The sequence below is a fragment of the Austrofundulus limnaeus genome, unplaced genomic scaffold, assembly GCF_001266775.1.
Source record: "Austrofundulus limnaeus strain Quisiro unplaced genomic scaffold, Austrofundulus_limnaeus-1.0 Scaffold9, whole genome shotgun sequence".
Taxonomy (NCBI): domain Eukaryota; kingdom Metazoa; phylum Chordata; class Actinopteri; order Cyprinodontiformes; family Rivulidae; genus Austrofundulus; species Austrofundulus limnaeus.
Window position 1 is genome coordinate 1,894,959 of NW_013952411.1, and position 13,037 is coordinate 1,907,995.

Sequence of the window (13,037 nt, forward strand, 5' to 3'; positions counted from 1 at the left end):
CAAAGCAGAACACAGCTAAATGTATCAAAAGTATGTCTATGTAATATTAGAATTTTCTGAGACAATGAATTTTGATTTTTTGTTTTGTTTTTTGTTTTTTTTTTTCCAGTAAGAGGTTTTTATTTAATAGAATTTTTGGACCCAAAAAAATCGTAATATATCGCCTTGTTTACAGTATTGAAATATATCGGGATATATCAGGATATATTGGGATATACTGGGATATATTGGGATATATCGGGATATATCGGGATATATTGAGATATATCGGGATATGTCGTATCGTGACCCCTCTGTCATGATATGTATCGTATCGTCAAATTCTTGCCAATACACAGCCCTACAAAATACTACAGAATAAATAATAAACAAAAGCACAAGTCTTGACATTTTACAGATCAGCATTCTAAAATGTGTTGCAAAACCATAAACAAAGTATTTGATTGTATAATATTTGTTTTGTATTGGAACAAAGTTTACAATTTTTCCAACTCATGTCTTTAATCTCACCATATAAAACCAATTGGATGCTGCTCCCATTAGATGTGCTTGGACTGTAGACACTGCACGATCTGTTCGYTCATTTGCAAATCCACCATAAGAGATATACTTTTGGATTACAGGTTGGACATGCAACTCAAAACTGGTTGATATTTCAATGTTGAGTGTGTTAAAAACACGATTTCAACTGTTTGGTGTTCAACACTGGTTTGACGTTTATTTCAACATTTAAATGTATAATGTCAGTCTTATGCCAGCTGTATACCGACTTTAAATCTGTAAAAAGACTAAACAGAAAGGCTGCCTCCGCTTCTTTTCTCTGCACACGTTCAAAACGACAGATTTACGGTTTTCAAAATTCATGTTTACCACTATGGAGCTTTTTGGGGGCATTAGTTTTGTTCAAAAGAAAAACATTTTAAAACTGAAAAAAATATATTTGAAACTGAAAAATTAATTTGAAACTGAAAAATTTGAGTTTCAAATCTGTATTACTTAGTTTCAAAATAATTTTTCAGTTTCAAAATGTTTTTCTTTTGAACAAAACTAATGGCCCCCAAAAAAGCTCCATATACCTCCACCATTATAAAATCTTCTGAATTCCTTCGAGGAGTCGTCATGATGTGCCATACAGAAACACAGAGCTAATTTTGGCTGTTTTTGTCCAATCAAAGTTTGGCTTTACAGAGCGCGCCACGCGTTCAGCAGCAGGTGTTTGTTCCGCGGCTCTGCCAYCAGGGGGCGCCGATGGGCTTCAATACAGCGGTAGCAGGAAAAAAAAGGCAGTTTGTTTTTTAAGTGATGTAACATTTTTTTAACAACGAATCGTAAAAAAAATGAACTGTTGATTTAATGTAAGTGTTCATTTGATGACTTTTAAACATAAARCTAGTTGTTTTTGTTGCTTGTATTTCCAATTAATTTCATTTATCTAACTCTTACATGATCCAAGCAATTCTCTGTTAGTTTCCAAGCGTGGGGCTAAATAATAAGCACAGCAACCTGCTGTGAGTGTAAAATCACTGGCGCTCAGGACGCCTCCAACCTGCATAGAATTATGCAGCTTCCAGGGTTGGGAGAGGGGATTTATCCAGTGGGTCGAGGCTGGCTTGGTGGAGGAGGGGGGTGGGGAGAAGGCCTTTGTGCACGCCCCTTTTCATCAACCAGCGGGCCAAAAGAAAGAGAGGAAAGCAACAGCATCCCAAACCTCAGTCCTTGCAGCTCCTCCATCTGCACCGCGGAGCTGGACGGACCAGCCAGAATGTGGGGAGCTCTGCTGCTTAAAGTCCTCCTCGTCTTCATATGTTGTGGTAGATGGTGCCATTCTGAGGGTAAGTCTTTATTTCTCTCTCCAGCTGAATAAACCGAGGAGCCACATGTGACTGCACTTGTTGCAGACAGAGATTTATTTCTGAATGAAATAAATAGATAAATAAACAAAATGGTTTTGATGCAGGGACTTTAGGGCTAAAAGTTTGACCTCTTCCTTTAAAGGTTGAGCACAAAGCCTTCCCTCAGACAGACTGAGAAGTTCTCTTGAGGAACTTTTGCCTGTGCTTTACTGTTGCCAAGTAACAGAAAAGAGCATGTGACTTACAGACAATCTGTGAGGACCTGGGAGCTGCTGGTACAAACCTCATTCAGTGTGAGCAGGTTTTACACTGCACGCTCAGACTCTGAATCCAGATCAAAGAAGACCTTTATTTTCTAACTGAAAACAAACAGAAAAAAGCAAAAAAAAAAAAATGCTCAAACTCTGCTCTATGTGTAGCAATCTTATCTGTAGCGTTTGCAACCGGGCTCAGTCCTGCTTCTCGAACTGTAATCTGCTTTCTTTTTGCTCAACCCCTTAGCATTTAAGCTCCTTAGTGTGAATCAAGCAACTAATTGCAGCTGCTGCAAAATGGAATCATTTCTACTGAAGGAACAGTTCAAAGTTGAGGGGAGAATGGACACATATTTACTTGTTGTTTAAAAAAAAAAAAAAAAAAGGAAAATGGGAAGGGCACACAAGAACAAAAATCACCCAGCGTTGGTAATAAAATACATAGCCTTTTATTTGAATCGCTGCAGCTGATCTTGTAGATGAAATTTTGCTGATGGCAGCCGAAGTGAACAAAGTGATGACTCGACTGAACGCCCAGAATGTCGTCCGACTTTCTTTGTCAGCATGTTCACATTGAACATTAACTCGTTTGTAATTAATGAACCACAACAACCCAAACGTTTGAGCCTTTTCTTACAGCAGCTACCAAAGAGGGTAAGTCAGAATTTCAGATGTGCCACTTAAATGTGAAAAAACTTGTAGTTCTTCATGCGTTATTAAGAGGAAGCATGGCACTTTTCTCTAAATCTCCCCTTGATCCCAAACAAAAATCCTCCAGTTTGATAATTGTTTCTCGCCTGACCTTTCTGGAACTGATTATCCAGGCCTTGAGGTTGATACTGCAGCTAAATGCTTACACTGGCACTAATAGCTAATTTGACAATCTGAGGAGGCTTCGTGCTGTCAATTTATTAACCATCTTCAAAGAGTTGTGCTGTTCTAGGCGTGTTTAACTCGTGAAAGAAGTTGTTTTTCAYCAATCATTTGCCACTAAAATCTTAATAATTCCCAATGTGCAGAGTAAGAAGTTTTCTTGTGCGTTCGTGTGGAATCAAACCTGTTCAACATGCTGGTTTATCTGTCTCCTGCCACTGAAAGACGAAGGCAAGCGATAATGTTTTTTTCCAGAATCTGTGTGTGTTTGACTTGAAAAATATTAATGAAACTTAACCACAGGATGCCCATTTACAACTGATTAATTTCTGGAGTCAGTTCAATTCAAGATGGCCTCAGTTAACGCACAATAGCGGACACAAAAATGGCAACGACTCAGTCATTAAAAAAAGACATGGAGCTCAAATTTGAGGTGGTTGTGTCTGAGAGTTATTAACGACACATGGCCTGCTCTGAGCAAGACGTTTTGCGATATCACGTGAGATTTCACACATTATTTCACCAAAACAGCTACAACTSTGCTATATCCAAGAGAAAGATTTGGCCGAAAAGTTGTTGTGTGATATGCATTCCTTAAAAGAACAGTAATTTGTTACGTTTTATTTTTAGTTACAGTATCTGTAACAGTAACAAGATTGTTGTGTGTGTGTGTGTGTGTGCATGTTCAGTGTTTTCAAGGGCAGCACATGCATATAAAAACTTGTGCACGCCAGCGTTTTCCAGCTCCCCAGACACCTGTTTAGCTTCTAACAAACTGGTGAGCTGTGATTCACTGTGCACGGCTAAATCAAGTCGTCTAGCAATTTTGCACCGGGACAACTTGATTTTAAGATTTTTTTACACTATTTTTGAAAAGGTTTTTTTAAGAGACGTGCACCAAATTGTTGCGTATTCACAACCAGGTCAGGGCTTTATTCATCTCTCTCCTTACGTATCTCTTTTGCCTCCATGCCACTGCCAAAGTCCCGTGGGTTTTAGCAGCCTCTGAGAGCAGCGCTGAGAGCCAAAGTCACTTGTTTGGCGTTTGACGGCATTATGCTGCATTGATTACCATATGAAACAAGCAGCAGCACTTCGCTCTGACAGCATGGACGGGTCCGGCATCTCGTAGTGCCAGCAGCCGTTTTCTTAACTTCTCTCCTCTGACATTCAATGAGTGCAGAGGACTGTGCCAAAACAAAATGGCATTAATGAACGCTTACAAAACATTTTAGCCACTCCATACATGTCAAGTTTCAATAGCAGCAGGGGACAGGTGTTTCTTTTTTTCTACTTTAACGAGTAAACTTGTGATTTCTCTTCAATAAGATGTTTTTAAAGTGGTATTTCCAGTTATTAGTTTTTATTTTACACCATTGTAACTTCCCAGTTGGGAAGTTGTTTTGGGTGCTCCAATCTAATGAGAATTCCTCTGCTGCTTTTCTTTGTTCTTCACTTCATCCACAGATAGAGCAGTGCTCTCTCCCGCTGTGGGTTCAAGTTGCTAATTGAGGGGAAAACAAAACATTAAAGCACACWAAAGCCTTTGCTTAAATAGTGATAGAAATAAAGAGTATTCTGAAAAAAAAATTGAAGTGTGCCAAAGCGGCTACCACCACCAAAAGTCGGAATATTCTCGTTCTGATTGAGTCACCTGTTTCGATGCGTTTGCGTGGGGTTTTTAAAAATCTAAACCAAAAATCATGACACAAAACTTAAAATCTAGTAATCTACAACCAATCTGCTGTGCTTTTACCATCACCATTACTGTCTGACAGTCAAATTTAGACCATGTTCAGGTTGATCAGATTTTGTTGAGCAAGAAGTTACAATTTTTTTTAATTTTTTTTAAGTAACAGCGCTGTTCAAAGGTTCAGCTGCTGTGAACAGTCTCTGTCACCTTTCCCAGAAGTAATACTGTCAGAAAACACTGGCTGCATTTAGAATAGCCTCTAGCACAGAGGAGCCCAAAGTGGGGCCTGCGGGCCAAATTTGGCCCGCCAAGCCATTTGATTTGGCCCACCAACAGTTGCCAAACTTACAAGGTTGTAAGCTGTTATGTAGAAACATGGTATTTCCATTGGTCAAATGTCTATATAAAAGGGCTGTAGTGAAGATAGTTTTTATTCATGGTGCTGACTTTATCTTTGATTTATTAGGATTAAACATGAAACATGAAATGACAACAAGAAATATTTAGATCATATTTAACCCCATGTGTAGATTTGCACACTTTATAATGCCACAAAAACTCATGTTTTATCAATTTATGAAATGTCCCATGAGCCTTTGCTACTTGAACGTATGGCAGACTTTCGCCAAGTGCACAGACTAAAACAAAAGAGGGCTACTACATAGCTTGATCGTTAAAAATAAAGGACTTTACTTTAAAAAGTATTTCATGTATTATATTACTGCATTTGGCCCGCAGACCTGGATAGATTTTCATTTTGGCCCTCTCGGGGAAAATGTTTGGGYGCCACTGCTCTAACAGGTTGGTTTTACATTCTCAACCTAAGGCTGCATGCATAGCACCTATACACTCTTTCTTTGTTATATTTTTCTTTATTATAGCAGAATGATCACTTGTAACAGCTGAGCCTTTTAGTGTTATCTTCTTAAGCCTTTACATTTTACATCACAATGGTTTTCCTGTAGTATATTGACCAAACCTTTTTGTTCCTTGAATGAATCCAGTGGATTTTTTTTAAATAGGGAGCATCTATTTGCCACGTTTACCTGCTTTGATGCTTTAGATGGAGCAGAAACTTTTGGGATCACTGCCTCAAAACAACAACTCCCTTTGAATGGAGTAGGAGCAATTTACTGTCAGTAACTGAGCAGGAAAAAAAAGTTTTTTATGAACAACAGCTGATTGATTGCAGCCTGTTTTATTGAGCTGGTTGCAAAGCAGCTTGTTGGTTTGTTGGTGAAGTTATTAGTAGAAAACAAGGCAAACAAAGCTTTTTTAGCACAGTGGCTGAAGCAGTGACCCCTATAAATCCCAAACSTTTAAGATAATTAATGTTTCTCTCATGTAGCATTTAAAAAAGTCAATAAGCTTTTGGATATAGTAACAAATCATTTATAAGTTTGACCTTAACAAATATATTGTTTCGGCAAATGTACATATATGCTAAAATAAGCAAGTGTATTGGATTTTATTTAAGTTTGATAAATGCTTAGAATCAGGGAGGTATTGTTCTTTAATGGTTCAAGAAGTCAGGAAATAAACTCACTATATGGACCCCAAGCATGCACCACTAATCACCACTTCACACCTCTTCCTGTGAAGAATTTGGGTTGAAACGGCTGCGGTACCACCCAGTACCACTATTTATTCCAATTACGTTTCAGAGCAGACAGGAGCAGCATGTWCCATAAATCAAGCTGTCACAGAGAGCATCAGAAATGCACATTCCTGTTTGATTGGGTCTGATGGAGTGCTCTACCTCTGAACTACACCGCCTGAATCAATCTCCCCTGGAAAACGTCAGGGAAGGAAGAGAGGTGCTACCTTATCTCAGCAGATGCCACTCTGTGCAAACATCAAAAGGAGGCTCTGTGCTGGAGAGCGGTGAAGGTTGCGTAGCTGTCTGGGAGCGGAGGGGGCCGATGGCTGGCACGCTTGTCTCCAAGGCTTGTCAATGCTGTTAACAACGTGCTTCATCAGTGGAAGGCTTCCCTGAAAAGTTCAATGAAGAGATCACACGTGGCCAGTTAGCGCTCTGCGTACAAGTTAGGGAGGTTTAGCTATTATATTAAACTTGAGCTCAGAAGAAAAACTTGTGTGCAGGATGTGAACTGGGGCAGTTCCGCTGTGGGACAGGTCGGTGTATACCAGGGGACTGGCACTGTGATGGGACGTCAGATTGTGTGGACGACTCCGATGAACAAGGCTGCCGTAAGTTTCTCGTTATGTTGCTCTGCATTAAAGGAGACAYATCCTGCTTTTAAATCCTTTTTCACATTTGAATCATTCAGTTAGGGTTTATATAAAGTGGAACTGCAATGCCTTGGTTTGAATCCCTCCTTATTGTAACTCTACAAACCCCAATTTCAATTTTCTGAGGTGTGTCTCAGATCAACTCGATTTGAGGCTGTCTCTTTAATCTAAATGAGTCACTTCACACCTCACCTTCCTCCAGCTTCCAGAGCGATCCATTCTAGTTTGATAGAGGGGTTTACGACTATATAGCGGCACAGAAACATTTTATTTATAAATGAATTAAAAGATGTCAATGGAAGACTTGTCCATCCAGACTTACATGTTGGAGCCAGAGTCTGATCCAGAGCCAGAGGAGAATGAAGACGACCAAATTGTAGTTGGTAATCATACATTATTTGGCAGTTCTGTCACAAATACTGTAATTTAATGTAATCGACCAAAAAACATAATAGAAAATAGATCAAACTGTATAGATTGAAAAATAGGACCCAAACAGTCTATAAATATATATCTATGCAGTAGGGGTGCATGATACAGAAAATTCTCGATTCGGTTCGGTTCAATACTGTAGTCTCACGGTTCGATATTTTTTTGATTAAAAAAAAAAGAGAAATTTCTATGCCCTTTTAAACTTCTAATTTATTCAAATGAAGTATGAACATTTGTTCAACATCAAAAGTACAGTTTTTTAAATTAAATGTTGCTGAAACAGCAAGTTTCTCAGTGAATTTGCGCTCAAAATGCACCCTACACTCTAAGAAATGAAATGTTGGATTTACTTAACCCAATTTCTAACCATAGAACATGAGTATGTTGCTTTGAATTTACTCAACTCAGTTAAGTGGAACCAGCTGACATAACACAGTTAAGTAAATCCAGCATCTGTTTTTTTAGAGTGTAGGTGGTGTAATCGAACACAGATCCACTGATCCTTCAACACAGCATCTTCAGAAGACAAGCTRATAAAATAAATTTTAGAAATCTGTAATGTTCGATACGTAGTGTGTATTGAACCTAAAGCACTGTATTGAACAGTTCGATGCAGGTACATGTATTGTTGCACCCCTACTACGCAGCACTGGGAAACTAAATTAAAATTTTCTGCACTCCTAGATATTCCCAAGTACAGAACAAAATGCATTTTGCATGAAATGTCCCTGTTAATTATCGCAGGTTTATAATATTTCCTGTAAACATTTTCAGAGCAAGTAAATAATGACGTATGTGTGCATTCCGACAGCTCAGGTAACGTGTGACGACAGCCATTTCCAGTGTCTGAGTGATGGCGAGTGCATCCCGGGTGTGTGGGTGTGCGATAACGAGGAAGACTGCGAGGATGGCTCAGATGAGAGGCAGCACTGCCGTAAGTGTATCTTACAGCAGACTTTCAAAGTTTGCTTTAAGTGTTAAATATTTGCAGTTCTAAAGCATCTGTGACACTGATCATGATTAGCAGTATAAAAAAGGTTTTGGTACAAGATGGATGTGATAAAGACTTGCTATGGCTTCATAGTCACGCTTCAGTTCCGTCTCAGCTGGCAGGACGTGCAGCAGTGGCCAGTTCAGCTGCACTAACGGGGCGTGCATCCCAGAAGAATACCGATGTGACCACCTGGCAGATTGTCTGGATGGATCTGATGAGAGAAACTGCAGTAAGTCTTCTTCAGGATGATCCTCCTTCCGTTCTTTTTATTATTACTTTTTTCCCTTTTATCTCGGGCTCCTGTGGCATTTTAATCAATTTGTTAAGATTAAGAGGCTCGATGACTGACAGAACGGGCCACAATATGCTTTTTGTTGTCAGAGGTTGATTGCAGATTCTTTGGTGGATTAGTCAAGCTGAAGTTCAGCTGCTATGCCATTATTGTGCCGACATGGTAGTCTTGCAGCACTGCATTCTGTGGTAATCTCACAGTTGCATAAAGAATGCTTGTGGCATCCAGTGCTGTTATGGTAGTGCTTTTGATTTTCAGTCTGTTATCCCTCCCATTCACATGGCTTTTCACGTGTTAAAAATCTGGAATAAAAAGCACATWTGTCAGGTTCATTTCAGTGCATAACGGTGTCCTGGTGATGGTTTAATCTTACAGATTACCCACAGTGTACCCAGATGAGGTGTGCTAACGGGGCCTGCTACAACCGGACACAGCGATGCGACCATATTCTTGACTGCCGCGATGGTTCTGAYGAGGCCAACTGCAGTGAGCAGTGTTAAAATTAATAAAACAAAGGCATTACATCACCATTAAAGAAACTGCTTTCAGCCTCTTTGTATTCTGTTTCCTTCAGCGCAGCACTGCAATCCAGGCTTGTTTCAATGTCGTAATGGACTGTGTGTTCCTCAGCGGTATGTGTGTGACCATGACGATGACTGTGGAGATCGAAGCGATGAGCTAAACTGCAGTATGTGGTGCCTCTTAGTGTTTTCTTTTTTTTACACCAACCTCAATTTCAGTCTAAAACACCCCCAGCAAAGCCTGAATAAATAAAGATGTGTCATTATCGCTTTAACCTGCAGCGTATCCCACATGTAAAGGGAACTACTTCTCTTGCCCCAGTGGCCGCTGTATCCACCAAGTGTGGCTGTGTGATGGAGAGGATGATTGCGAGGACAACGCGGATGAAAAAGGCTGTGGTATGTATACAGTAGCTGAAACTGAGTAATTGTATATAATGTTGCTTTGTGCTTTTGGAGGCAGAGGTTTTTGGCTGGTTAAATAGCTCTAAAATGGGGAAGAAAGAACTAGGGCTGTTGAAACCTGATTCATCTTTGGTCTCCATGGTTGGTTTGGTTTAGCAAGACGCTATGCCTGCGCTCCTTTAAGTGTGTTATTCAAACGCCTCTTTGTGGCACAAGATTGCGCAGCCCCCCTAAAGGGCTTTAGAATTCCCCCACATGGTTGTGAAAAGTGTGTGTTTTTTAAAGGATGGAAGCCTTCAGAGCCCCCATGTGCCCCTACTGCTCCAATCCCCTGCATCAGCTTTTAAAGTGACAACGTCCCAGTCGCCAGTTTTTAAAATCCTGTTCCAGTTTAGAAGCACTTGTAAAACTTTAACATTTTTGCTTTTGATTTTTGTATTTAGCGTAAGGTTGAAAAGATGGCTATTTTTGTGAATGCTTATAAAGTATTCATACTTTCGAGATAATTTTTCATCACAAATCTTGTTTCACAATTTTTGTACTGTTCCAAAAAAATTTCAAAACTTTTAGCGCCTACAGACGTTTCAGCTATGACTTTCAGCATGTTATAGTTTTTGAGATAATTAGCTTTTTCTGCCATGTTTTTCTTATTGAAAATGAACGTATCTATTTTCAGCATCCTTAAATCCTTTAAAATGTTCACAAATCTTTAATTTTTACTTTTTGTAGTTCTGCCTTTTTAACTCGTTTTGTACTCATTTCTGTTTTGTTCAGTTTTTATCTGCTTTTTAGCTATACTTCTGAACTTTTCTGCTAATTTTCTTTTGCTAATTTCAACTTTTCTGTTTCTTTTAGCTTCTTTCTGTTATTTTAAGCTTTTCATGCTTCTTTCAGCTGCTTTCTAATTTCAGATGTTTTCTGTGTTTTTAGCTAACTTGACCTTTTTCCCGCTAGTATTAACTTTTTGTGATAATTTCAGCTTCTTACTGCTTAATTCAGCAAACATGCTCTTTCTGTTTCTTTGTGCTAATTTTTAACTACTTTTTTGGCTATTTTTAGGCTGCTCTCAGCTTTTTTAGAAAGTCAGCAAAAAATCTTTCAACATTAAGCATTCACACTGCATTTTTGCAGGAAATGCCAATTCTTTCGTTCATCTTGTTTTCAGGTAACMTACCACGGGAGTGTTACCCAGAGGAATGGCCCTGTCCTTCCTCAGGTCTGTGTATCCCCATGGATAAAGTGTGCGATGGGAAGGCCGACTGTCCTGAGGGAGAGGATGAAACAAACACCACTGCTGGACACAATTGCAGTTAGTACTATCCCAGTTATTATCAGCTTTTTGCAATGTACACATATATTTATATTTTTTAGAAGACTGTAGAAAACCCACCATTCGTTTGGTTTTTCCATTGATCAGGTATCTGGAGATGTGCATCTTTGAGCTGTGAGCATCACTGTCATACTTCCCCTGAGGGAGGAACTTGCTCCTGTCCTTCTGGATACATCGTCAGCAGTAATGACAGTCGATCATGCATAGGTAATTATACTTTATTTACTTTTTAAATTAAAAATAAATAGTTATTTCAGTGGTGGCTTGAATGCTGCCTTAAATCTGAATTGAGCTCTGTTGGTAAGATAAAGTTTATAAGATCTCTAATTTATCCTGCATACTTGTGATATTTGTATTACTTTTGTTCTTCATCGTGTGGTTTTTACCTCCATCACGCTGAAGACTTTGATGACTGCTCCATGTGGGGCGTGTGTGACCAGCTGTGTGAGGACCGGGTCGGCTCTCATCGCTGCAGCTGCCGAGACGGCTACATTTTGGAGCAGCATAGATACTGCAGAGCTGATGCCTCGAGTGAGTGGCACTCTCACATGCAATATGCTCTGTTTGAGTGAGCGAGTGAATGAATCATCCATCCAAATGAGGTGCACTGGCATAGACCCAACTCTACGTTTTGGCAGCCTGTGTGTGGAGTGTCTGTGCTTCTTTCTGGTGCATTGTTGCRTGCTAAATGTTGTTATAGTAAGTCTCTTGTCTTTGTCACACATGGAAAGAGTGTTGACCAAGAGACTGACCTCTCTGAATTTAGCTTTGGTTAGAAAGGCAAGTAATGGTAGGGACTTGAAACTGTCTGCCTTCCCTCATCGGTTTTAAAACACATTCTGTAAATATCCACTGATTATTTTGATTCRGATTTTAAGGAAAGTGTTTCTTGTTTTCTTTTGCAGCTGGCGTTCCCTCCTTAGTTTTTTCTAATGGCAGAGACCTGGTTATCGGTGACATCCATGGCAACAGCCTGCGTACTTTGATTCATTCTCAGAATAGAGGGGTTGCAGTGGGGGTGGACTACCACTATCATTTCCAAATGATCTTCTGGACTGATACCATCCAAAATAAGGTGCCTTTTTAAAAAGTATTCTTATGTTTTTTACTTTATTTTTTTACTGATATGTCAGTGGTTTGATATTTTATAGTGAGTCGTTTTTTCTTTTAGATTCTTGAGCTCGACTGGTACCGGCCTGAACCAGATTCTTTTAGTTATCTTTTGAAATACCAGCAATGCTGATACTATAATAATGGCTTTTGGCCCCAAAGAGGCTGGGCCATAATGAAGGGAATCAGATATGTAAGAGAATCCAAATAGCTTAATCTTGAAGCCTGCCTGATGGGCTGGTATGATGGTCACATACCAAGATGTAATTTTTGTAACTCAATCTTGTTCAAACTAATCATGCTGTATTTATTTTCAGCGGAACTGTCCACTTATGTGCATTCTTTTGCAAGCTAAAATGTCTTTGTTCAGTTTGCCGGACTTCTCATTGGTTTGAACTGTCGTCTCTTGTCTGAAACGCTAGAACATATCTCTGACTGGGCATCCGCGCATATTAGCCACCTTAGTGSCCACATGTCAGATTAAAAGTAGGGAAAGCACAAACAGGGCATGTGAATGCAACCAGAAAGGTTAAACTACCAGGCTATTTCCACGTCTTCAGTTTCTCTTTAAACAGGTCAGTTGAAAATCCTGCTTTTTAGATGTCTGGATCTGGTTTCAAAAAAGGAGCGCTGCTAAAAGCAGTCCCCCCTCAGCCGGCCGCATGGTGCCAAGGCTTCCAGGCTGAGTGAGTGGTCCCGTCATACAGTGGCAGGTCCACAAGTTTTCGCTATAGGCTTTGAAAATTATTTTTAAAGAGAAATTTTAAGCAAACAAACTTTGTCATTTTTGCTTACAGCTATTGACTCTTTACAAAAATGTTTAATTGATTGATACAAATAAAAAGTATTAAAATATACCTTTTCAGCATTTGTCAGTGTTTGGAAAATATAACAGCATTTAGAAAGTTGTCTTTTGTCAGTAAACCAAAATGCTCTGCTTAGTAAGCACTTACTGCAGTCACAAATTTTTATTGGGTGTTCAGTGATATAACTTTTTAATTTTGTGTTTAGAGATTGGGGTGGGGTG

At 39.4% G+C, this 13,037-nt stretch overlaps 1 protein-coding gene across 5 annotated transcripts in view; it reads left to right on the top strand.

Annotated features, from left to right (window-relative positions):
• Nucleotides 1–1,543: 1,543 nt before the first annotated feature.
• The window catches only part of lrp2a (low density lipoprotein receptor-related protein 2a), a 50,105-nt gene continuing 38,611 nt past the window's right edge, over nucleotides 1,544–13,037 (top strand). For 3 of the 5 annotated variants that reach the window (XM_014001463.1, XM_014001465.1, XM_014001468.1), the window contains exons 1-11: nucleotides 1,544–1,832; nucleotides 6,777–6,884; nucleotides 8,170–8,292; nucleotides 8,465–8,581; nucleotides 9,020–9,130; nucleotides 9,219–9,332; nucleotides 9,448–9,564; nucleotides 10,736–10,879; nucleotides 10,988–11,107; nucleotides 11,303–11,431; nucleotides 11,806–11,975. In XM_014001463.1, the coding sequence (XP_013856917.1) occupies nucleotides 1,559–1,832; nucleotides 6,777–6,884; nucleotides 8,170–8,292; nucleotides 8,465–8,581; nucleotides 9,020–9,130; nucleotides 9,219–9,332; nucleotides 9,448–9,564; nucleotides 10,736–10,879; nucleotides 10,988–11,107; nucleotides 11,303–11,431; nucleotides 11,806–11,975 (1,527 nt within the window). In that variant the 5' untranslated portion in view covers nucleotides 1,544–1,558. Of the gene's footprint in view, nucleotides 1,833–6,776; nucleotides 6,885–8,169; nucleotides 8,293–8,442; nucleotides 8,582–9,019; nucleotides 9,131–9,218; nucleotides 9,333–9,447; nucleotides 9,565–10,735; nucleotides 10,880–10,987; nucleotides 11,108–11,302; nucleotides 11,432–11,805; nucleotides 11,976–13,037 lie in introns of those variants that run through there. The other 2 variants (XM_014001466.1, XM_014001467.1) reach the window with 2 other exon arrangements.